Source organism: Cucurbita moschata, unplaced genomic scaffold (genome assembly GCF_002738365.1).
Source record: "Cucurbita moschata cultivar Rifu unplaced genomic scaffold, Cmos_1.0 Cmo_Scf00038, whole genome shotgun sequence".
Lineage (NCBI taxonomy): Eukaryota > Viridiplantae > Streptophyta > Magnoliopsida > Cucurbitales > Cucurbitaceae > Cucurbita > Cucurbita moschata.
In genome coordinates, this window is record NW_019268554.1 from 790,761 (window position 1) to 816,333 (window position 25,573).

A 25,573-nucleotide genomic window follows, 5' to 3' on the forward strand; every position below is an offset into this window, starting at 1 on the left:
ATATATATATATATATATATATATATATATATATATATATAGGTCTTGCACATGCTTTATATATAACTATTGTATCATACATGTAAACTTTCAGGTGCTGTATAAGTTTCTAGACTATTTTAGCAAATTTGATTGGGATAATTACTGCATAAGCTTGAATGGTCCAGTTCGGCTATCCTCACTACCAGAGTTTGTTGGTGAGCGGCTTCTTTTGGCATACCTGAACCTTTTGAAGTACCTACATGCCTTCTATTTGGAGTTCTAAATGTTTTTGCCTTCTTCTGGCAGTTGAGACACCTGAAAATGGTGGGGGTGATCTGTTGCTTGGCGCTGATTTTCTTAACAACTGTTTAGAAAGGTTGTCAGTGCCTGCAAGGGGGAACGAGGCAAACTCAAGGGCATTTCCCATAAAGCATCTCAACATTGTTGATCCACTGAAAGAAAATAACAACCTTGGTCGCAGTGTTAGCAAAGGCAAGCAACTATTCTCCTATATCTGGCTTGATTGTTTGCCATTTTTTTTCCATCTATAAAGATGTGATCAGGTTATCCTAAAACTATGGTGAAGTGTTTTATCCTTGTGAAGAGCTATTATCTTTTCAATAATTTAGAAATTACTCGTAGCTATAAGTTCCTTGAGCATGCACACTAGATGGGGAGTGGTCTCTTATTATGACATGGAGTAATAAATGTTTATTTTGGAAATAATTTATAATAACACGACTAAATCCTAAGTCTTATGCTTACTCTGTCTTGATCTTTAGACATCCAAATGATATCTGAAATGTATAACTTTGTTTTTAAAAAACCATTTTGGTGCTTAATTTTATAATTTCGTTTAACCAAAACCTGTTGAAAATGCCTTTAATTCGTTGTCTCCACTGACAAATCGTTGAAGCAACAAATTAAGTGTCCAATCATGATAAGGGGCTCAAGGGCATTTCCCATAGAAATACAGATCAAGTGTAGTTCTTTGGTGGATGAGCTCCTTTATCCGTTCTATTGTGATATGGGGCGCCTCTTGTGGCTTTCGGGGGTTTGCATGATTTTATGGGGCCGTGAGAGGAACAATAGAATTATAGAGGAGTTAGAGAGGTCTAAGGAGGATATGTGTGATTCCTTGGCAGATTTCACGTCTCTTTGGACTTCCCTTACATTTTATTTTGGATGACTGAAGCCCCTTCTTATCTTGGTTTGACTCCTTCTGATTGGAGCTTTCCTTTTTGCATGCCTCTTGTATTCTTTTGTTCTCAATGAAAGTTTGGATATTCATTAAAAAAATCAAAATTTAGTGTCCAAGTTTTGAACTGAATCTAGGTTGCTATTAGTATGATGGTTGGAAAATTGACTGTAAGGACTAAAGCAAACTTTTATGTGAAGTATACAGACTAAACTTGAATATTTAAATACTAAGGGATCAAAATAAAAGATTTGAGAGTTGGATAGAATGGAATTAGGATAAAAGTTCAGACTAGAATGGGATTTAAACCTTAGAAATGATCCAATCTAGTTAACAACTAGCTTTTTGTGTCCTAGGTGATACCCCTTAAAATATTTGACAGCCACTCCATAACGTGCAGGAAACTTCTACAGGATTAGAAGTGCTTTCAGTTTTGGTGCCCGGAAGCTAGGGTTCATCCTTTCCCGTCCTGAAGAAAATATAGTGGATGAAGTTTGCAACTTTTTTTTTAATACATTGGATAGGCACGGAGGTGGGCAGCGGCCTGATGTCCAAGATTCTGTTCCAGTGTCTGGAGGCTATGAATCTTGTGCAGCTTTACTCGCATCTGGTACAGAGGCCCAAAAAGAAACCAATAATAGTAATTCAGGCTCTGTGTGTGACAGTGAAACTACTGGGGAATATATCTGGAGTCGGGAAATATCAACTCATGGGGTAAATGGCAATGATAAGGCATCAGGTAAATATGATCACATTAGCTGTATCATGACTGAATCATCTCGAAGAAGATCGGTCCAAGTGGGACCATTATCAGTTCCTTCAGGTGTTGATAGTCTTGCAAATGCCATTGGTGTTTCAGATTATCGTCTCTCTGGGGATGCAAATGATCTTGCTAGTCTGAGAATTGAAGGTGTTACTATTTCTCAAGATGCAAATAAGTCATCCCCTTCAAGTTTTGGGGAGGGTATACTGCCGTTAGTTCATCAATCTCATCGTGCTCCTCATCGTTATTGCTCAAGGCCGATCATGGAAAACGGGGAGCTAAAAGATGAACACACAAATAAATCTACTCCAGAGAACTCTGAGTTAATGGAAAAGGACTCATCTTGCCAGCATCTGCAATCACCTACTGTGGCAACAGTGTCTTCTGCCCAAGTTAAGCAGGATGGGAACCACATGATTGATGAAGACGACGTGGCAAACAAATCTGAAACAAAACAATGTTCTCCATCTTCAAATTCATTTTCTTTCTCATCTGAAGACTTTTATCCTCGTTCTTGTCGTTATCGTTTCCTGACTAGACCTCCAGAAACTAATGCTTTGTCAGATCTTAATGGTGATTATGAAAGTCATTTCAACAGTTTGCAAATTGGCCGGTGGTACTACGATTATGCCTCGAGTGCGCCCCTTTCGCCTATTCCTCCACCTTTGCCTTCGCAATATCCAAGCAAGAATGCATGGGATATAATTCGTCGCTCAGTGCAGGTAAAGCAGAATCCATTTGCCCAGATAAACAGTAATGGACTTATCCCAAGAACAGCATTCTATCCCATACGATCACCAATATTAACAGGGGGTGCAACATTGGGTATGGAAGAGATGCCGAAGCCACGAGGAACCGGGACATACTTTCCCAACATGGTATGCTCCTCATATTAACTTCCAATATGTGCTATTTTAAAATTTAAATTGAAATTGGTGGCAAATACTTGAGAACTGCTAATAACGTGTGCATTGTTTGGGTTGTTGAAGATTTTGTTTCTTTCTCGTCATTGAGTATTTTTCTCTTTCCAGAACCATTACAGAGACAGACCACCATCAGCCAGGGGAAGGAACCAAGTGCCAGTGAGGTCACCTCGAAACAACGGCCAATCACTGACCCCCTTGGAAACAACTGTGCCTGAGAAAAGTGGTCAAGACTTGCACCAAGTACCAACTGCCAATCATGGTGGTGGTATATTGACTTCCTCTGGATCTCCTGTAAGGAGAGCTAACCATAATGGTAATGTTGCAATGCCTCGGCCAGACAGAGCTGTAGAATTCGGGTCATTTGGGCATCTTCAATTAGAGTCAACCGTAGATTGCAGCGGGGAACCTAGTCAAGTATCTGCACTCTTACAAAACCCCGCAGCAGCTTTGAACATATCAAGTCCCAAGACGCAGAAAGCCAAACAGACGTCGATTACCGACCAAGATAGGTACAAACACTTCATAATCCTTCCAGGTACTTACAAGAGATTTTACATGGGACTTATTAAACTGTTTAAAACTTTGTGTTTTCTTCTGGATATGTAGGCTCTCTGTTCATATGCAATCATACGAGTTAAAAGATGAAGAGGATTTCCCACCCTTATCCAACTGACACGAATGGGAAATGGAGCTTTTATTTATTTGGTTAGTCAGTATGAAACTGAGTAGGAAGAAAACTGTAGTAGTTGCTAACAAACTGAACCAAGCGAGACTCGTCGACAACGGTTTCCTCCTCGACCCTCCCATCTCTGCAATTTAGATGTTCTGTTCTATTTGTAGCTCAAAAATTATTTTGTAAATTCTACCAATTTATTTTGCTTGATAGTTGTGTTTTACACCAAAAAAAGAGCTTTTTTTTTTTTCTTTCCTTTTCCCTAGTGAACTTAGGATGCCTGTAACAATGGAAGCACAGACTATATTTTGTTGCCTATGTTTGTTGCAAGTCAAAAGGCTTGCTTTTGGAGCCAATCTCTGTACTCTGCCTTAACCATCACCATGCATTAGCAGCAGTGTTAATTGCGCTCTATTTGCCTTGGTTATCTTGTGTTTTTTTGGCCAATTTTGATATGGCTGTGCTGCATTTTCTTCTCATTTTCATGTGAAGGAGGCCTTTTGGGCTTTGTAAATGAAAATAACTCCTTGGAAAGAGGCTTGGGCTGGTTTCTTTTAGATATTCAATCTAACAAAGAGTTGATACACGAAATCATGGTTCATTTTTGGTTTGTCTTGTAATTCTTTTATAACAATTTAGTCCTTTTATGGTTTAGTTGGCTCTTTCCTCAAAATTTAGATTTAAGGCTTAGAGATGCATGTCAAGAGCCCTTAAACCATCTGATATGCAAAGCCCTCCCAATTGATTGAAGGAAATATCAACAATTGTATTATGTACAAGGCATTTTACAAGCTTAACCTGCAAACAAAACACTCTTAAGACATCAAACATTACATGATGGGGGACACACAGTCATTCCATACAATTTCTACTTTGGAGCCGTCAAATAGCTTATGATGGGAGATACACTTCCTCATGATTCACTACTAACCCCGATATTCTCACCTGGTCAGTCTCGACTTGGATTAAACCATCTTGTTTCTATGGAAGAATGTTATTGAAGAAGAAAACTGATGTCTTGGTTCACTATGTGTTTGTCTTGGTACACCTCGTAAAAGGCATGCTTTAGAATTTCTCCCGCAAGTCGCAAGATTTACTTGTGTTAGAGTTGAACTAAAGAAAATTTTGTGAAGGAAGTTTCGTATCGTTAGAATGTATCTAATAGATTTGTTTATCATGATCCCTAAAAAGGATGCGGGGTATCGTTAGAATGTATCTAATAGATTTGTTTATCATGATCCCTAAAAAGGATGCGGGATGAACGCCATTATTTTTTTTAATTTTTTGAAAGTTGCTTATAAGCACTACTTTCTTGGTAAGTTTCTTTACTTAAAATAAATTTCTCCTTTTTCCTCCCTTATTTCCTCCTTAAACGAAAATTTATTTTCCCTCCCTTATTTCCTTTTTAAACGAAAGTTTGTACGGGACTAGTCTTTTTAAGGTTCTAGTTCTGTTTGTTAAAGGAACATCTCTATATAATTAGATATGTCTAGAAAATATCTCGACCCATAAATACTCCATTCTGGACCTGTACTATGAAATATCTATTCAACATGTAATCAAATCAATCATTTCAAGTGAATGATGAGCATTAAATTCATAATTAAAAGACAAGAATAAAGACATATTCTTCTTTAATTTTTTTTTTTTAGTTAAGATGTAACATTCTAAGGCTCCACATAAATCTTTACATTAATCGGTGTCATCAAATTTTAAAATGAACTAATTTGGTCTCATATGAAAAAGGAATGAAATGAGTGCTTTTGAATAAAAAATTCGAAAGCAAACTATAATAATTTTTCCTAAACCATTTTATTCCTCCACCAAACTAAATACAATAAATAAACAAACGTACACATATTTTTAAAAAACTATGGTGTAATATTAAAATAAGATTTTTCCATTTCAAACGGATCCATTGCAAAATACCTCACTAATTTACACTACTTCAAGTAGATTTAGTTGATATCGGAAGTTAGATTCACCGGTAAAGATTCTAGTATTATTCCTCTCATCATTTATCGTGGAACATTTTTTGTTTGTGAAATTTAAATCCTACCTTAGAGTAAATGTTTAAGTTTTTTAGAAAATTCTTCTAGTGTTGGATGTAAATTTAGTAAAAATAACTGTCGTGTCAATCAGAATCCTTCTATCAAAAGTTATGTTATGATGTGATCAATAATCTATGACAAATAAGTCTCCATAGACTATACCCTGAATGCTATGTTAGGTATGAAATAATGTACAGGAATTATATATGCATAGTTCACATACTTGTTATGTTAGAGATGACGGGAGGTTTCTCTTACATCATAAATTATGTCATGATTATAAGATATGGGGATGTCATGCCCGCCCTTTTCCTCCATGATATTCAACAAGAGACTGTTAGCGAGTGCTAGTCCGACGAGCTAGGCCCAGGAGGTGTGCAAGCCCTCTTAATGGGCCCATACTTGCACGCGTAGACCAAGTGTAAGGAAGTGTATGAGTACTGCAGATGCTATGATATGTTAAAAGGATAGATTACACTATGTTGCACGTTGTAACATTTTTTAACCCTAAACTTACGGAGTATTTTAATAAATACTCAAGCCATACAGTACTCTTAAATTTCAAGTAAAGGTAGAACACCTATGTATAGTCAGTGTCGCTATGAAAGCCATGAAACTACTGTTAGAGTAGTTGCATTATGTCTATTTTGTTGCTCTTAGGCTAGACCAAACATTTTTTTTTTATTCTTTTCTTCGTTTTATTTAAATTTCACGTTATTTATTTAAAACTTTTATTACGAACTTTTAAGTCCATAACATTACTTTTAAAGTATTTTAAATGAACGTTTCCACACTTAATAGTCATGTTATGCATGTAATAACGACCTTATTTTTAATAAAAATTTGAGTCGTTACAAACATTATACTATATTTTTGAATCGAGTATCACATACGGTTTCTTTAAAAAGGGTGTGATACCACTATCTACAAAACCGAACCCGAACGTGGAAGGATGAGGCTAATCTTATCTTTACACTAATCGAAACTCCTCATAAAAGTTCAAATGCTTTTCGTAGTCCATATATTTTATGAAACTTTAATTTGAAGAAAATGACAAAAATTATTATTTAATAATAAAAAAAAGAATATATTATTACTTAACAAAGCGGCGTCGTATGCAACAGGTTATGGCCCAAAATATTAATTTCGTCCTTTCTACGTCGTTTAAATAAATAAATAAATAAATTAGAGGCATGGGGAAATTTTGTAATAATAGAGAAATTCAGGGATGTAATTTAATTTAAAAAAATAAAGCAAAAGGACAAAAGAGCAAATAAAAATAAGATTATTACCAAAACGGCACCCGTGCACAGCGACGGCTCTAGAGATTTTCCGAAAGATTCTTGTGTCCCCCTCACCCACACGTGCTGTCGTCACCGATCAATTCTTGTCGCACCGTCATTGGTCGGTCACCGAATTCCTTCTCCACCTCATATATTTTATTTTTCACTATTTACATGCATCCATTTCTTTAACAATATGGCTTATTGTCTTTATATTATTATTGTTTTGTCCACAAACAAAAGGGAATCATCATTTATATATTGGTAATTTGGATGCATTAGGAGGAGAAAATAGCTTTGTTTTCTTTTCCATTTTGCATTAATCGATTCGGTACCTGATCTATATGTCGTGTCGTATCAGTGGCTTATCGATTAGGGTTTTTTTTTTCTTTCGTTTTAGTGTATCTCCCGCTCTGGGTCGGAGATCGATCCTACATCAAGCTATTTAAAATGCTAATCTGGTCATCTTTCCTAGTCGGTATATAACTTTTTCGTTGATTTGTAAACAATTTTCTCGTTAGACATAGAAGAAGTATTAACCTAATATACTACGAGCTCGGGAAATGATTTTTTAATTTTTTTTTTATCAAAATTATTTTGAGAGTTCTTTTACAAAAAGTTATGATATTGAAAATGAAAAATAAATTTAACCATTTACAACTTAGAATATCATCATTGCTTTTTTGACAAATTTGGTGTGTTGCAAATAATCAACTTACTAATGATGATTTAATTGAAAATAACGTTTTTAGTTAAATATTTGAATTAATTTTGAAGTAAATTATAGAAAATATTTTTATTATAAAGTTTTGAATGAAAAATGTTATCGTCTCGTTTTAATAAAACTGGGTGATTGGATGATTGTGTTCGTGATAATTAAGTGAACTAGAATATAAATCATGTGCCAATATTTTGACGTTCTTACTAGATTTCCAACGAGTTGCTAGAAATCTTGCAATCTCAATCACTCATCCACTTTGTGCACTATTGTGTGGTTGTCTTAGATCATCGTTGTTCATATGGACCCGCCCATGAATCAACTAGCGATTCTTCGATTTGACCCTCGATTCTTTGATTTTTTGTGGAATTTTTGCTCAAGATCACTAAGCATTGGTGGCAGTACTATTAATCAATAGGCGTAACGTAATCGTCATCATGTCTCAGCTCCTACCATTAAAACGCTTTCTTGTCTGATGATAGAAGGAGGTAATAAAGAGGGGAAGACTAAAACGCTGGCTAGCTAATAGGGGGAGCAGTGTAATAGAGTCTTCAGGAATCTGTCAATAGAAAAGATAAAGAACATTCTAAAACCAATAATTCCCTAGTCTCGTCTATATCCTATTGCTATTATAGCTGGGACTGAATCTGACGGGGGAAGGACATCGAGATTGGAATTCTGAAAAGCCAGTCTATGGCCCCAGGGCGATGAAAACGATTGAGAATGGCAAGAGGATCGAAACACTAACGACGAGGTGTCAACGGGGGTAGCTCAAGAAGCACTGCCAAAGGCACCAGCACCAGCGAAAGATCCGCACCGCGAGGAATCCGTATAAATAGACTGTTTGACTTAGTGTTCGTATCAAACTCTAGTGTTTATGCCATAGTGAATCATTGTGAAACGCTAGAGAAGAAAGGGAGGATAATGTCTCGGGAACGCTAGTCTATGCGAAGTTGAAGACCAATCCACCTTGGTTTAGTTTAGTTCAGGGTGTGTCTCAACCCATTTCAACATTCAACAATTAGGTCGGTTGAGATGTATTCCTTAAAATCTCGTAATTAATTATTTAATTTTTAATAAGAACGTTGATAAATTTATTTGCAATGTAATACAAGATGTATAAAAAGTTCAAGTTTATTAGTATAATCTAACAATATGTTGTTAACGTATGGGAGGATCATGTTTAACTAATAACCTAAATGGTCTATTGTATAGGAATAAATTTGGGTGTCTTATCTGAGTAATACTATGAATACGACCCACTTGATAATTGTTACATAAGATTTGATTCAAATTATGGGATGATCGTGAGTGAGTTATGAATTCCTACGTGTGAGGGTTTATCCTTTGATTTGCATGAGCGAGACCAGCTTTTGTAGCCAATTTAATATGACTACCATTTCGGGGACTTAACCAAACAGGAAGTTGGGAACATAATCTTACAAGATGGAATTCACTCGTTGCCATATATAGCAAGTGGACGAGTAGGAGGCCCCGTCACCTGGGAGGAACTTGATTTATGGTTGAATCATAAACAAATTGTTCAATAGATAATCATTAGTACTTAAGGGATAAGATATGGTTACAAGAGTAAAATGAACATTTGATCCAATTGTAATTATGAACAACTTGTAAATGATCGACTTATTTGTAATGATTAAGTAATAATCCTATTTTTCTTATAAAATAGAGACGTCACTAATAACATGTCTAACATATGCGGAAATTCATTTAGAACAATAACATGTAAGTGTTGCCATGAACTTGAACGTTTGTAACATTCATTTAAAATAAAGGTATAATGATATTGACCATAATAGCGAAAATAGAATTGTGAGAGGAATGAAAACACCATGATCTAGCCTAAGGGCTACAACGTTAAATGTAAGGTGACTACCCTAACTTCATTCTCATGACCTCCATAACGACACTGTCATATATACAAGGGCGACTTATCTTTATTTGAAAAAGAAGTAACATATGGCTTGAGCTTTTAAGGGAATACTCAATAAGTAGCCCCACTATTGGGGCCGAGAAATGCAATTACATGCATCCTATATTTTTATAAAGCATCATGGTCTTGAACTCTACCTTTCAGTTGGGCGAAATTAGGTGTGTATTACATCTCTACTCATGGTCCACACGCATACGGATCTATCAGTTGGGCTCGTATACGTACCCCATAGGCCTAACCTTCAGAGAGTGCACACTCATGCTACCAAAGCTAAGAAGGAAAAGGAGCCCACATAACATCATGACGTACAGAAATATCATAATGTGTGCGTTCGTACTAATCACAACAAGGAAGTATCTCGACGCACGTGATACACACAATGCATAAGACTTCATAGTATCAAATTATGATATATATTTATGAGGTAAGTCATGCCTCCATTCTTTTCATGACATAGCATTCCTATGAGACATGCATACGTACACTAAACATAAATATATGATACATGCTTCCTATACCAAACATATCTCTCATGATTAACATATATGGTTTATCAATATCTCATAGGAATAGGGTGAACATGCTGACATCAACCGTACGTGACATATGGAGGTTCAGGCAGCATACAACATTGATATCACAACGTAATTTTATAACATATCATAATCATACCACAATATAATATGAGAGCATAACTTATATCATAATATAACTTACATCATAACATAAACGACACACATACGATCATAATATATGACATGTGTAGGAGTCACAGGACAACATACAAATCATCCATTCAAGCCCATGGGCGTCCATTTGTAGAACCATTTACTTGGTTAGTCTAAGCCGAAGTCACTACTCCTTAAAATTTAATTCTACCTAATGAATCTCACGATCATAACTTAGAATTATACTATAGAAATTGATGAATCTAATTGAATAAAACAATAAACTTAGCTCCATATAATTTAAATTGACTAAACATTAGTCATATTGACCTCAAACGCTTCTGAAAATATCATAACGACTCCCGTAAGTAAAATATGGTAAAAAAAGATCCAAACGTATCAAACTTAAGTTGGATTAGCCAAGAAGCCAAGCTGGAGCCGTCATAATATGGATTCTCTAACCAGCTCTGAATCGCTAAAGTAAGATGAAATTGAACAATCGTTGTGACTCAATAAGTCGAGGGATTTCTCTAAAAATAAGAATGTTAATGAATGCTTTCTAAAAGTCGGAATATTTTTTAAATATTTGAAAGTACTATTACAATGATACTTTAACATTTTTTCCGAAAATGTTAAGTAAAACTTTTGAGTGAAAAAATGAAAGATAGAAATAAATTTTCTCAAAGACATATCATAGGAAACTGTTAGTACAACCTAAAACCAACGAGGGTCATGGGCTAGCTTGCTTGGAGACATGGTCCAAGGACATGCACGAGTTCGTAGGTGTGGGTTCCATTCATACAAGTGATTCCTCGCCACAATTCTAACATTTTATTTCTATTATTTTTTTCAGCCGTTTCAACATTCAAAACTCAAATATCAAATGGGTCGATTCAAACATAAACATTTATCTATAATAGCTATGGTAGAGTAAAAAAGTCGACACCAGGGTAAGCTAAAACGGTAGGTTGAAAAACGATAATATTAATGAGATGGACAACTCGAACTATACAAGACAAAGAACTGCTCACTTTCTCTCGACCACAAGTGAATTTAATTATGTCGTGATTGACATTCCTACGGTCTCGTAAGGGCCTCCTATGAGTAGGGTAGGACAAGATACGAGCAAATAAAAAAAAAAGGTGGTGTTGTTTGAGGAGGGTATGGAGCAAACAGAGAAATCATAATAAAGAAAAACAAAAGCTTAGGGATACTGTTGGAAAATACTGTTTCGATGATATTAATAATTCATGTTTTTTTGGACATGTATGGTTCCAAATTCCAACACAAACATACTTGAAAGGACCAAAGATTTGTGTGCAGCTCCAATTATTGAGCTTTTTCATGGCTTTTAAAGTAAACCAATTAAAAAAAAATCAAAGAAAATTAGGGCAAAAAACTATATATATAGTTAGCTGAAATGATTGATTTGATTTGGATGATGATTTAATTTTCATCACTACATAAGCCATAATAATTTTATTAGATAAATGAAACGGTGCTAGAAAATAATAATTATTGAGCTTTTGTAGACGTGTTTTAAAATCGTGAGGCTGATGCTGACGGTGATACATAATAGGCTAAAAAGAACAATATATGCTAGTGGCGGGTTTGGAGTGTTACAAATGATATTAGAGCCAGACATTGAGCGGTGGGCTAGTGAGGACGCTAGGCTCCTAAGGGGTGGATTGTGAGATCCTACATCGGTTGGGGGAGGGGAACAAAACATTCCTGATAAGTGTGTGGAAACCTCTCCCTAGTAGACACGTTTTAAAATCGTGAGGCTGATGGCGATACGTTATGGGCCAAAGTGGACAATATTTGCTAGCCGTGGGTTTTAGTTGATGCAGTAACCGAGACCACATCTGAATGAGAGGGGATGGAGCGACAGAAGTTTTGAGAATTCAAGAGAAGGTCACCCTCCGTCTTAGTATACTAACTTAGCTTATTAGCCGTCACTCTATGACTTGTGGCCCAGTGTCTACAAGCTCCCAAAGAGAGTCAGTCTTTCTTCTTATATCAACCATATATATGGTCTGGTTTCTAGCTTTTTTTCATCAGAGACTTTTCCCATATTTTATTATGAATTAATGTCAGTTCTTGCAAGGAAAGCCTCTTTCTTTCTTTCCTGTCTCCCGGTAATAGGAACTTAAGGATATGATTCCTGAGAAAAGACTTATAAGAATTGAAGTTATTATCCACTTTTTTAGGGTTCAACGGTAGAAACTCTAAAGTTAAGCGTGTTTTTTTATGGAGCAATTCTATGTTTCTTGACCTCGAGAAATTTTTTATAGGAAACGTATGTCGAAAGAAGACTTGTCAGTCTGTGGATAAAGATTTCATTTTAAAAAACAAGGAGTAAATAACGTAGTTATATCGCATAAGATACAAGAGCATGTCGAGATTATAGAAACCAGAAATAAGTAACGTAACTATGTTCATAAGGGATCTCGGAAATTATAGAGTCATCTCGTGTCGAATTCAGATTCCAAATCTTGGACTTAAGAGGCTATGCTAATTCAAAATTTAAAACAAAATTTAATTGTTTTTTAATGTTAAAAGAGGAAGGAGGATCCAAAAATATCGGGTTGGAAGGAAACCCGGAATCCACGGGTCGGGTCTTTTTTGGTACTTGTTTTTTACCCACGCCGACACCCCAACATCCTCCACTTATATTCCGCCACGTGGAATATACGAATACAACATAATCTGACGTGGCGGTATAGGGTTCACCAGAGAAAGTCAAATGTGTTGTTTCCATCAAATGGATAATAGATGCACATGCATGTACCCACTTACCAATTTTCAATATCTTTTTAAAATATATATTTTTATAATAAAAAAAATGAAAAAAAAATAATATATATATATATATATATTTAAGTTCAATTAATAAAAAATATTTTTAAAAGTCAAATTTTCATTAATACCTCTATTTTAAATTTTAAAAATATCCTTAATTTTTTTTTTAATGTTCTTATTAACCTTTAAAATTAACGATAATAATATTTTTTAATTAATTAATTATTATTAATATTGGAATGAATATTTGAAGGAGATAAGTGAAGAACAAAATCTGACAAAGGAAGATTTTATAAATAAATAAGAGGAAAGCAACAAGTGATTGATGGATTTGAATGTGTTACCAACACAAACCTTCATATTTATGGCTGTTTATATATATATATATATATATTATTAAAAGCTTTACAAAAATGGTGGCTAGAAGCATAGATTTGGACATTAGGGTGATTTTTTTTTTTTTTTTTGTTACTTTTAAATATTTTATGTCATTGATAAGTTGTGTCGAGTTATGTCGTGATGGAGTAATTGTGTGTGGATTGATGGGACATAAATATGATTTATCATATGTCGTTGTCGTGTTAAAAGTAGTTTCAATACTCATCTATATGGGTAAATTTGTGACATACTTGAATATCTAGGGGGACGTAAGGTTGGACGACTTAAGAAAGGAAATGAGAGACTTGGTTTGCGTGGTTTGTATGATCTTAGTTCATCTCGGCTTTTAACCTAGTTTATTTCGTATCTTCGACCCAATTTAGTTAATAAGGAGAAAATTCTCCTCTCTCTCTCTCTCGTTTCCTATTTAAATGAGAATTCTCTATCTGGTTTAAGGCGAATCTTCAAAGGTCTCGACCATGTTGGTTTAGTGGACGTCTCAACCTTTTCTACACTCAAATTCTATGTACTAACTTAATAATCAATTATTATTTTAAAAAACAGACAAAATGTTACGTATATACTAAATAATTTATTGTCGATGCTAAAGAAATTAAGAGGGTTTGATTCAATATGTGCGGATAATATCCATTCTGATCATAATTTTATCGAAGTTAACATGAACATAGCTCAACGAGTTTAAAATAATATTAAAAAATAAAAGCAAAGATTATGATTTTCGAGGTTTGAGTCTTCTATACTAACCGAGAATAAAACCAAAACATAGTTGAAGAACTTAAAAAAGAGAATCTTACAAAAATGGTAGGTTTTATCATAGATATTCACCTCCGAACAAAAACCACTCGAATAAACAAATTACCTAATTCGATAAAATTACTTTATGATAAAACAATTTTCGAGACGTTTCGTATATGAATTTGAAATGTATGAAATTGTGTAGTTTGAGCTCGAGAAATCTAGATTTGCACCGTATGCTTTTCGTTTATACAAATAAATGATAATTTGTAAATAAGTTGTAGTCTAGACTTACTGTTCGGAAAAGTCGAGCTAAACCAAACATTATCTCATTAGACCTAAACTCTGGAGAAAAACGAGAATAGAGGAAGCTAGAGAGAGCTTAAAGAACGAGCGAATGAGACGATTTCAAATCTATTTTAGTTACTAAATTAATTATTTACCATTTTTGTCGAGAATATATGTCTGAGTCAAATTATGAATTGGACCCACTTATATTATACACCTCAAAATTGCCAATTTTATAACTTTCCAACAAAAATACAACTTTAATAGTGTAGAAATGTGCTGTAAATATATTTCAATGACAGATTGTAAAACATGTCTTTATGAGTGTCGTAGAAAGGTTTTCGACTTTTGACAAATGCTAAAATTTTAACGTTTTGATCTATAATATGTCTTAACTAGTTGGATTATAGATTCATTTGTTAATCTCCTCGTAAAATGTTGGAGAGCGGGAGGGAATTAAAATAAGCTGAATTAGTGGTCATCTTGTCTCTAAGGATGTCTTTTTCCTCATTCTTTTTTCATTATATACTAAATCAATAAAATTCTATTGAGCATAATTTAGCTCGTCCATAGTACCAGTGTTTTGAAAAATTAGGGCACTACCCTTTAGTTATCCTAGCTTCAGGGCGCAACGTCCTAGCTGGCACTTGTTCCTTTCTCTAATCGATGTGGGACTTCCACCAAACCGATTTCCATCGGGGCCCAGTATCCTTACTAGCATACCGCCTCATGTCTACCCTTTCGAGGAACAACCTCCTCGCTGGCACACTGCAAGGTGTCTGACTCTGATACCATTTTGTAACGGCCCAGTCCCACCTCTAGTAAATATTGTCCTCTTTCGGATTTCCCTCAAGGTTTTTATACGTGTCTATTAGGGAAAGGTTTCCACGTCCTTAATAAAGGATGTTTCATTCTCCTCTCCAATAGACGTGTGATATCACATATAGTTTCAAAAAAACTTATGAACCAACCCAACCGATAAAATTTTCATTTATTTGAACCCAACTCAACTCAAATAACTTTATAACCCAACCTGACTCGAATTGGGTTAACCAAATTTTTCGGGTCATCTAGATTTTTGGACACCCTTAGTCCATCCAAAGTATTATTCTTTACTTAGTTTAGTTGCATACAACAGTGTAGATTCAAACCTCTAGCCCAACTAGAGAAAAAAAATACAAATCATTAAAGAATGTAATCAAGAAGTCAAATAATCGAACATCGACCTATCTCGAAAGGGTATAAATGGTATAAATTTTAACCGCCAATCTTTTTGCCTCCTCAACCAAAAATCACATTTTTTTTTTCAATTTCCAATAAAAATGTGTGTGTAATCAATTAGTAACATCATAGATTCATAACACTTAAAAGATTAAACTAAAAGTTCTATTAAAATGTGTTTTGAATTGGATTGAAGAACTGTACAAGAAATTGAGATGGGTTTTGGAATTTGAGTATGAAAAATTCAAACAGGGTCCGTAAGATCAAACCAGATCTGCTTGAACACGTTGATTATAAGATCGTGATATTCATCGGCGTTCAAGCAGAGATAACATGCAAGAAGATCTTCCAAATCCTTCGAACCTCTAATGTTGTTCTCCACGATCATCTCCACCATTGATTCTCTGAAGTCCTTTTGTGGATCGTATGATGATTTCATCACCGCCAGGCTGTCGGAAAGGCTCCGCCGTGACGACGTGCTTTTCCGGCTGCCGATTTTCCGGTGTCCGATTTTGGGGGAGTGAATTCGGAGCCGTACGCCGGGGGAATTCGCTGCAAATTTCTTTGTCGGACTTGCTGCCGTTGTCGCTCCCGGTGTTGTCCTCTGTTTTGTGTGTTTCTTTTTGTGGTTTGTAATGATCGGCGGGAGGTCCAGTTCCGACAGGGAATCGAAGGAGCCGATGATGACATTGTCGGGATACTTCGACGACACGTCGATTACGATGTCGCGATCGAAGAATTGGGATTTGGCGGCGGGGATTTTGTCGGTTTGGAATTTGGGTTTGGGTACAGGGGAAGTGTCGGAGGGTGACGTGGAGAATTCCGGTGGAGAATTTGATTTGGTTGAGATGGACTCCGTCGTAGTGCGGCAGCTGCAGCCGACGGAGGATGAGTTGACGACTTTCCCCGCCGACAACCGGGAACTAGTTCGTCTTCTTCCGGGGTTCTGCTGTTTTGATGACTTTCTCAGCGGTGGAGGCACCGGCGGCGACGGCGGAGGGGAATTATTGCCTAACCCATCGTTGGATTCAAGCTCTCTAGTGAAATAGTAAGATTTTCTCGAACGAGACTGCGGCAGCGGTGGCGGCGGGGGCATTTCCGGCTGTTTTTTTTTTGACGGCGGCGGTGGCTGCCGGTGCTTTTTCTTAGAATCTAAAGATGATTGGTTGTTCGAAGATTTTCCTCTTCCGCCGCCGCCCATTTCTCGTAGCTTGTATAACCAGGAGTTCGGAATCATATCCAATAGGTGGAACTTGTGATTTCCCATCGGAAAAGTTTCTCTCTCTAAAAACTCTCTGTTTTTCTCTCTCTTCCTCTCTGTTTCTGTGTGTTACAGAGTCGCCGGTGGGAGAGATAAAAAGAGGGGCGGAAACAGTGGGGCCCACTGGGGTAGAAAAAGTGGGTATAAAGGCAAAACGGTGGGGTCCGCGTGGTGATTTTCTTTTATTAATATTATAATCAATTTAATCCAACCGTAATGTTTGGGTTGAGCTACTAACTTATTTCGATTGGATTAGGTTTAAATAAACAAAAACTTTATACATGGCAACTTACTCTAAAATTATATTCGGTTAAATTGAATTCATTTAAATTATATTTTTAATTTTAAAATCAAATTTTTTCTTAAAAAATAATTATATATACATATATAAATAAATTTTAATGAATTTTATCAATTAGATGGTAATTTTTAAATTTTAATTAAATGTTTAAAAATAAATAAAAGTATATAGTTTGACAATAAAATTTTAAATCTAGGATTCAAACATTAAAAAAAAAAAATCATTTAATGTTTTAATATTATTTTGTCATAATTTTTTACCTTTTTAAATAATTATATTTTTTATAATAAAAAGAATAGGTAAATTGGAAGTAGGGTTAAAACAATAAGAGGTTTCCACATTCTTTTGGCCGTTTATTTCTCTTTCAAGGACCCTTCTACGTGGCTCACATGCCATAAACGCCCCATACACCAAATAAATATGTTTTTTTTTTATTAAAAAAACATAATTAATTATTAAAATAAAATTATTTGATTAAATAATTTTATTTTAATTAGTTTATTAAATAATCTACCAAAGTAATATCTTTAGGATTAATTTCATAGAACAAGTATAAACATCCATTATTAAATCAATTATTTTAATATTAATTCATTAATTAATATATATTTAATCAATTATCAGGATAATCCTTATAATTAATTGTTCATGAATTATTCGTGATATATTATCTATTAATTTTTTTTATTTTTTTATTTTTTTGTTAATAATTTTTCATGATTTATAATATTTATAAAATGTAATGAGAAAAAATGTTGACATAATAGAAAGGTCTATTTAGATGATATTTAATTTTGAAAAATAATATGTTTAATTAATTTATATTAAATTCTTATAACACCAAATATAGTTTTTTTTTATTTTTTATTTTCAAGTATCTGCTTTCTCTACATCATATGTGACACTTGAGTAAAAGAGAAATACATGAATGAATCGAGACCACATTTGAATGGGTGTGATCATGAGGATAGAAAAACTAAAAAATGCTTAAAGAATTGAAAGTCACGACTTATACCAATAATGTGCGCCTCTCTTTTCGGTGGCTTAACCATTGGAACTCCATGGTTGTTAAGCTTGGTTTGGTTGCTTAGAACAATTCTATGTTGGGTGACTTCTTGAAAATTTTACTAATACATGTGAGTGAGGACAAAACATGTTGAAGGATTCGTGTTGGTCTGTGGGGATGGTTTTCACAGTGAAGAGTAAGTAACGCAACCATATCATAGGAGAATGTCGGGGTCATTAGGTACCGAATCCAAATTCCAAATTCTGATATGAATCCTGGGTATGGGTCATTATATCATATTTTCGGACATCTTATTCTCATGTATCTAAGACAAAATCCCTAACCAAACGACCCTTTAGAAATCTATTAAACACGAAATTGAAACAATTTCCAAAGGTTACATAATAGAACAAGTTGTGTCCATAAACATATTCATTATAGACATATCGTTCTTTCACGAGTTGTTCTTAACTACAACCGTAAAAAATTGGTCGTATTTGAACAATTACATCTTACATCTTAAATATCACTGATTCTCTAATGAACAATTTGTTTATAATCCAGTCATAAACCAAGTTCCTCTCACGCCACTGAAAGCATGGGGACCCATTGATCAAGTCTTGAAATCAAAAATCAAGGAACCGTTTATCTACTTACCCTATATAAGATTCAGTGTATTATATCTCTTAATATTATGTTTCCAGTTCCTATCGGATCAAGTATCTAAAATGGTAGCCATCGAATCAGTTAAAAAAGTCATTTTCACTCGTACATATCAAAGAACAAGTTCTAATAGGTAGGAGCTTATAACTCACTCCAACTTAAGATCAAATCGCATATGTGATATACTCACTCACATCTCGACACGAACGATTTGAGTTTTGAGTTGTTTGGCTGAATAACCCTTGTTTCTCCCAAACTAAACACATTTTGATGACCTAAAAACAAATATAGGAAAATCAAACTCACATTCTCTCCAAAACCCTAATTTTCTTTCCTTTTCTCACCCATTTTCCCATCTCCCAAACAAGAACATGTTTTTCTATAATAAATTATAAAACAAAAAGACAAGAAATGTCTTGATGAGTTTGTCCCTATTCCCAAGTCCAGCCCATACTTAAGTAACTCCTCCATATATACCTAAACAAACCAACAGCAAGACAAAATCTAATATGAACAAGAAGAAGGAAAAAAAAACATTCTCATGATCTTATCTCTACGTAGATGAATGGAAAGAATTTTAGCTTCGTTAACGATTGAAAAATAGTTCAATTAGTTAGTATATTTACTTTCGGTTCAAAGATTAGAAACCCATCATGCCATTTTGTATGTGCATTTTATTCGTCCATCCATCCTATACTTGCATGCTTAGCTTTCTTAGCCAACATCTTCGTTTCCCTCGAACCAATAAGCTCTGTTTATCCATATCCAACAATCATACTGTTTTTCGGCTGAAAGACTGTATAATAGAACACCCTTTATAAGGGTATGAAAACCTCCCCTAATAGATGCGTAATGGGGAAGCTCATAAGGGAAAGCCCAAAGAGAACAATATCTGGATGAATATGAGTTCTACTGTGTAACTCAGAAAGACACGTTTCAAAGTCTTGAGGGGAAGCCCGAAAGGGAAAGCCCTCTACTACTACTAGTGGTGGGTTTGAGTTGTTATGGACTGACTTTTTCAATAAAGCTCATTCACAAGTCAGGAAAGAATTCAGCTACTTACCAGAACGATTACACGACACGTCTTTTTATAGATTTTTACATACGTCTTTAGAAACACGTAAAGTAGGGTATGTGGATTGAAGAGAAGAGGTACAATAAAGGGTTTGTATAGGTAGGGCATTGGGATTGAGTTGAAGATAGAAAATCTAAGTTAGAAAGGATAGGGTTTTGGCAGAGAAGAGTTTAAATGGGTTGGAAGAGACATTCTTTGTTACCCTTAAAACCATGTATTTGCCCCACAATTTGCAGGACACAGTGCCTTACAGACGTCCCACAACCTCTGGTCCCAAACAAGTTTAGGGTAGTGAGTGCCTTAACGTGTTCATCTTTCTCACCTCCTAAAAAATTCACATATGGAATAAATGGCTTAATTTTGTGTAATGTTTTGCATTGTCCTCTTCCTCCTACCATATCATAAATGATGTCTTATTTAAGGCTTCAATAAGAATACGATAAACAACTTGAACGTCGGCTCGGTTCAAACCCTAACACAATAATTGTATCGTTACTAGTCACCTCTTTAGCTTTAGTCGTAAAGCATGAAGGTCGACTTGCTATGAAGTAGCTTATTCGGCTCGAGTTTTAAGATATAAGTATTGTCTATTGATAGACAAATCTTCTCTGAGGTACAACAATTGCCTCACTACGAAAGTAGTTTCTTTAATTTGAATCTTGTACTATAAATCTTGTTGATTTTGATCTAAGAGATTTGTGAATGCATTATTTAGTGGTTTTTTTTATTCATCTACTTTAGAAGATTATGAAAAATACTATTGTTAGATCTCACTTCTATCAGTGAGGGGAACGACCCATTCCTTATAAGGGTGTGAAAATCTCTCTCTAGCATACTCATGCCTAACTATTGTGAGGTCTCACTTCGGTCAGAGAGGGGAACGACCCATTTCTTATAAGGGTGTGAAAATCTCTCTCTAACATGCTCATGCCCGGAAGGAAAAGCTCAAGGAGGACAATATCTGTTAATGCTGGGCTTGAGCGATTACAAATGGTATCAGAGCCAGTCACAAAGCGGTGTGCGAGCGAGAATGTTGGACCCTAAATGGGGGTGGACTGTGAGACATCGACAACAGGCGGTGTGCAAGCAAAGACGCTGTGCCTTCAAGGGAGATGGATTGTGAGACATCGGTTGGAGAGAGCATTTATTACAAGAGTGTGAAAACTTCTTCCTACTAGGAAGTCAGGATCTAGAGGTGAGCTTGAACTGTTACAACTATTTTTTGGTCTAATAGATATATTTTATTTTTTAAAAGTATTGAAAAATGCATGCAAATTTTAAAAAGAAAAAAGAAAAAAGACATGTCGGAAACAAAGTAAAATTATTACACCTACATGAGCTAGTTGTGTTGGGTGTTGCTTTCCTAGAACATAAGATGGTCCAGGTGCTTTAAAGTAAGAGGCCCATCAACCATCATAATACAACCAACAACAAGACCATAGTTTTGTTGTGTTTGGACCATTATGGGCCATTAAATAGCTCTTATCCCCTTCCCAAATTCTTAACATTGATGCCCGTTTTTCACTCCGACATTTTTCTACGACATGATCACATTACAAATCAACACAGGTCAATTCAACATGCTTTGTCCTAACTCATATATTTCTTAAAAAAAATTTTAGACAATCATTTAACATAGAATTGTTCGAAGTAAAGCATTGACCTATAAAAAACGAGGAAACAAAATTTGACTACAATATTTCTTCGGTGACTCTCGTTAACTTGAACGAATTTTAAACCCTAAAAAATAACTACTTAAGGTGTTTATGAAGATGTTTAGGAAGTCCTAGGAATTGCCCTAAACATGAGTTGTTGTTTCAATGTTTGGTTTGATGATTCCTAGATTTAAATTATCAAACGTTGTTGTATAATCTTTTATTGTTGGATGATGTTCTTCATAGATAAAAGATAGGATTTTGAGAAGGTGCAACGGGTGTCCGCACAAAACTTTGTTGTGCACACCTTTTTCACACATTGACTCTACTTGTTCTTAATTTTCGACATCGATCAAAAGTTTTCCTCATCTCGGGATCAAAAGTAAAAGGATAAACCCATTTGCGCATGCACATCTACAAGAAAAATTCTCTCCCGATACAAGAAATGCGTCAAGAGATATGCTTTGTTCCAACGAAATGACCTCTCCTTAGTTTTTTATTGCTATTAACATGCACGTTATTGTAACATACTTAGGTGGTCAGTCTAAGAATTCTGGTCATTACTGTGCTAAAAACTTAGTAATTGAAAAAGTTTGTGCTTGTTTGAAAAATTTTTGGGTTAGAAGCTTCGGTGCTAATGCAAGTGCATGCCAACAAGTAATAAAATGTCCGAAGTATTGAATCTAAAGGGAGTGTTTGTAGAAAAAAATTAAATATAAAGCAAAGATGTTCTCGAGAGTTACAACTTACATAACGAGTAAACATAACTGTTGAGATGGTTGTTGTTCGATAAAATGAGAAATAAGAATTATAAAAGAGGGTAACGTTTCAACGTTCTCCAACTCTTTAATGGAGATATAACCTATTATGTGATCACAAATTATCAACTCGCTATTTTGCATAGTGAGCTGCGCGACAATACCTATTTAATCTTTTGTTTCTTCTTCAGATGATCTTATCGTCGTTGTTATGACCAAACGCGATCTCATATAGATATGACCAAACAAAGAGATTGAAAAAGATGTCGAATGAAAAGGAAAAGTGGTAAAAAGACGAAGGGATCGAGAGGAGAAGAGAAGTGGTGTTCCACCAAAATAAACCCTAAAAGTTGTCTTTGAAGTTGAAGTTTTGTTCAAAACCGAGACATGAACCAAATTGCGAATTGAATCAATTCTGGATCAATATTGAAATAGGAGACGAAAATGGAAATGGGAAAACACTTTCCCGTTTCATAGACATCTCGAGAAGTTGATTTATTGTATTGTATAAATGAATGGGTATTTTATGAATTGAACTACACAAGATTACAATTAATGACGAGTTGGTCATTTTCTTCTCGAACAGAAAAAAAAATTATAAAAAAAATAAAATAAAAGTAAGATACATTAATTTACAAACAATCGTGTGGGTAAGAATTTGGATGAAACATTCTCTTCTAGCTATTAACAATTGCTCCGCTCGATGGACTAACAATGGTGGTGGAATCGCCGACCATTCTTGAAGAACTCACCATCGTTAAGTCTCCTCCGCCCACGCCGCCATTTCTGTCCAAACCCGCCGCCCATCGTCGGAGTATTCTCAACAGCGACGCCGCTTTCCGCCGTCCCCTCATCGTCCCACTCCCCATCATCTCCCAAATGACTCTCTCAATTCCAGCCATCGATGCCAGCTCCGTCACCATGTCCGACCCACCTTGCCGGCACATTGTCACCAGAGCCGCCGCGGCGCTCTCTCGAGCCCTATCGGAGCCCTCTCTCAAAACCGTCCCCAATTTCTTAATCAGATTGAAAGCCGAAGCAATCGCCACAAATCCCCCTTTCCTGACCACCATTTCCAGAATCGTCACCGCCTCCTCCGGTAAACTGTTCATCACATGGCTCACCGTCTCCATAACCCCACCTTCAATTAACCTCCCGACGGTCTCTCGATCACCGGCTAATGTTAGAATCGTCACCAGAGCATCCCTCTTCGAATTAATCGGCCCGTCTTTGGCCAAATCGAGCAATCCCCTTATGACACGTGTCTTCCTTCCTAATCTCCGCCGGTAACTATGGACACTGGATAGGCTGAAGATCGTGGCAGCGGCGTTCCCTTTCGCCTCCCACGTGGCGCCGGACCGGAGCACCTCAATCACTCCAATCAACGCGCCGTCGGTCTCCATAATCAGAGACTTGTTCGCTTCAAGAATGGAGAGGTTGAGCACCGTCGTGACGGCGTTAACTTGCAGAGTCGGGTCGTCGGAGATGAGGTGACGTACAAGCAACGGCAGAGCTCCGGCTTGCGCGATGAATCCACGGCTGCCGGAATCTGTTTTGGCCAAAACGCGAAGCTCGTAAACGACGCCGTTCGCGTCGTTTACGGAATCTAATGGCGTCGCGAGTTTGTTCACAAGAAACGACGCCGTCATTCTCATTGCTTCCAAAGCCGCTTTGTTTAACGTAACGCCGTTAATACCCCCCTTGTTACTTTCCGTTACATCAAACGGAATTCTCTCCTGACGGCACCACATCGCTATCAAATTTTTCAAAGCCCGGTTCGGAATTAGGTCCGTGTGGGCCAGAGTCTGACCTGTCTTGGGACACGTGTTATGCCCAGATTCAATCCAGAGCGTAATGGCCGCACGATCGTACGTATGACCTGTCGCCACGACTACAGGATCGTGCATTAAATCCAAACTAATCGGACACCTGAAATCCGCTGGTAAAGCCAAATCGGAGATCGAATCCTTCCGCTGAAATCCAGATTCCGGCGTCGATGCGCCGTAGAGAACGCATTTCGCGTAACGAACAAATCCGATCAACGCAATCACATCAGATCTCGATTTCTCATCCGTTTGATTCTGTACCTCGTCTTCGAGATTCTCGATTTCCTCTCTGCAACTCGAAGAATCTCGAAGATCAATCCTCGAGAAAATCTCTGACAACTCGGTATAATCGGGAACGATTTCGTCTCTAATCCGATCGATCGTTTTCAAAACTCTGAATCGGAGATCTTCATCTCTCGGATCGACGAAAGCGGAGGATTCGGAGCAATGATTTCTCAAGAGATAGAACAATTCCTCAACGTCTTCCGTTAATCCAGCGTCCTTCACAGGAAAAATATCAAGAAGAGTCGATAAATCCAAGGTGAGTTCATGAAAATTATTAGCAATAGATTCGTTTTGTGTAAGTAGCCACATCTTGCTTCCATTAGAACAGTCTTCAATCAAGGTCTTGATTCTCTGCAAAACGATATACATTTCTTCGAGACAGAGCGAGGCAGAGGCCGAAAGAGAAACAATCCGATCGCGACGGAAATCCTCGAGAATAACCTCGAGCAATCGCGATTTTCGAATCATGGAGTTGGAGTAGCGGTTGAGAAGGAAGTGAAGCGGTTTCATGGCGGAGATTTCTTGGCAGAGACAGAGAAGTGAGTCAAGGAGAGCTTGTGCGGAGAAATTTGGGGAGACGAATGCCGCCGCCGACGGCCGGCGCTTCCTCGGTGGAAAAGAGTGAGGAGAAACCGCCATAGATGGAAGAGAAAGCTTGAGGAAAGGAGAAGGAATTGAACAGGGAGTTGTTTGGATGCCATTTTTGTTGGTTTTTCCCTTTAATTTATGTTTTGAATTAAGAAAAAATAAAGTCGTGTCCAGATTCCAAGTGGAGACTTAGGCTCACGCGCAAACGAATATAATAAATAATTGAAATAATTGCATAACAAAATTATTTTATTTAATTTAATTTAATTTTAAATTTATGAACTTGAGAATTAAAAAAAATGGGGATTAGATGAGAATTTTTTATTCGTTGGAAAATAGGAAATTGAAGACGGCAATTGCACAATAGCTGCCGCCGATTTTGAATATATTAATGTTCTTATTTATGTGGTAGGGTAAGTTGAATCCCGACATGGATCGAGAAGTCTTCCCCGTTTCGTCTGCTCGGAACAAATTTTTTATAAAAAATATATTTT

General features: G+C 36.2%; 3 protein-coding genes across 3 annotated transcripts in view; 1 reads left to right on the top strand and 2 right to left on the bottom strand.

Moving 5' to 3' along the window:
• LOC111432455 overlaps positions 1 to 3,956 on the top strand; it is a 9,277-nt gene extending 5,321 nt beyond the window's left edge. The window contains exons 5-9 of the mRNA XM_023069348.1: positions 95 to 197; positions 289 to 474; positions 1,581 to 2,821; positions 2,975 to 3,378; positions 3,476 to 3,956. Of these exons, the coding sequence (XP_022925116.1) occupies positions 95 to 197; positions 289 to 474; positions 1,581 to 2,821; positions 2,975 to 3,378; positions 3,476 to 3,542 (2,001 nt within the window). The 3' untranslated portion in view covers positions 3,543 to 3,956. The remainder of the gene's footprint in view (positions 1 to 94; positions 198 to 288; positions 475 to 1,580; positions 2,822 to 2,974; positions 3,379 to 3,475) is intronic.
• Positions 3,957 to 15,804: 11,848 nt separating this feature from the next.
• Positions 15,805 to 16,987, bottom strand: LOC111432457 (transcription repressor OFP1-like). Its single transcript, XM_023069349.1, has one exon. It carries the CDS (start codon positions 16,926 to 16,928, stop codon positions 15,906 to 15,908), a length of 1,023 nt encoding a protein of 340 aa, XP_022925117.1. The 5' UTR covers positions 16,929 to 16,987; the 3' UTR covers positions 15,805 to 15,905.
• A 5,879-nt stretch (positions 16,988 to 22,866) lies between these two features.
• On the bottom strand, positions 22,867 to 25,340 carry LOC111432499 (U-box domain-containing protein 16-like). The gene has a single exon (XM_023069409.1). It carries the CDS (start codon positions 25,128 to 25,130, stop codon positions 23,058 to 23,060), a length of 2,073 nt encoding a protein of 690 aa, XP_022925177.1. The 5' UTR covers positions 25,131 to 25,340; the 3' UTR covers positions 22,867 to 23,057.
• Between the last annotated feature and the right edge of the window lie 233 nt (positions 25,341 to 25,573).

Bases quoted from the DNA above. Each gene is read 5' to 3' on its own strand.
- LOC111432499 (XM_023069409.1), bottom strand. From the start codon at position 25,130: ATGGCGGTTTCTCCTCACTCTTTTCCACCGAGGAAGCGCCGGCCGTCG.
- LOC111432457 (XM_023069349.1), bottom strand. From the start codon at position 16,928: ATGGGAAATCACAAGTTCCACCTATTGGATATGATTCCGAACTCCTGG.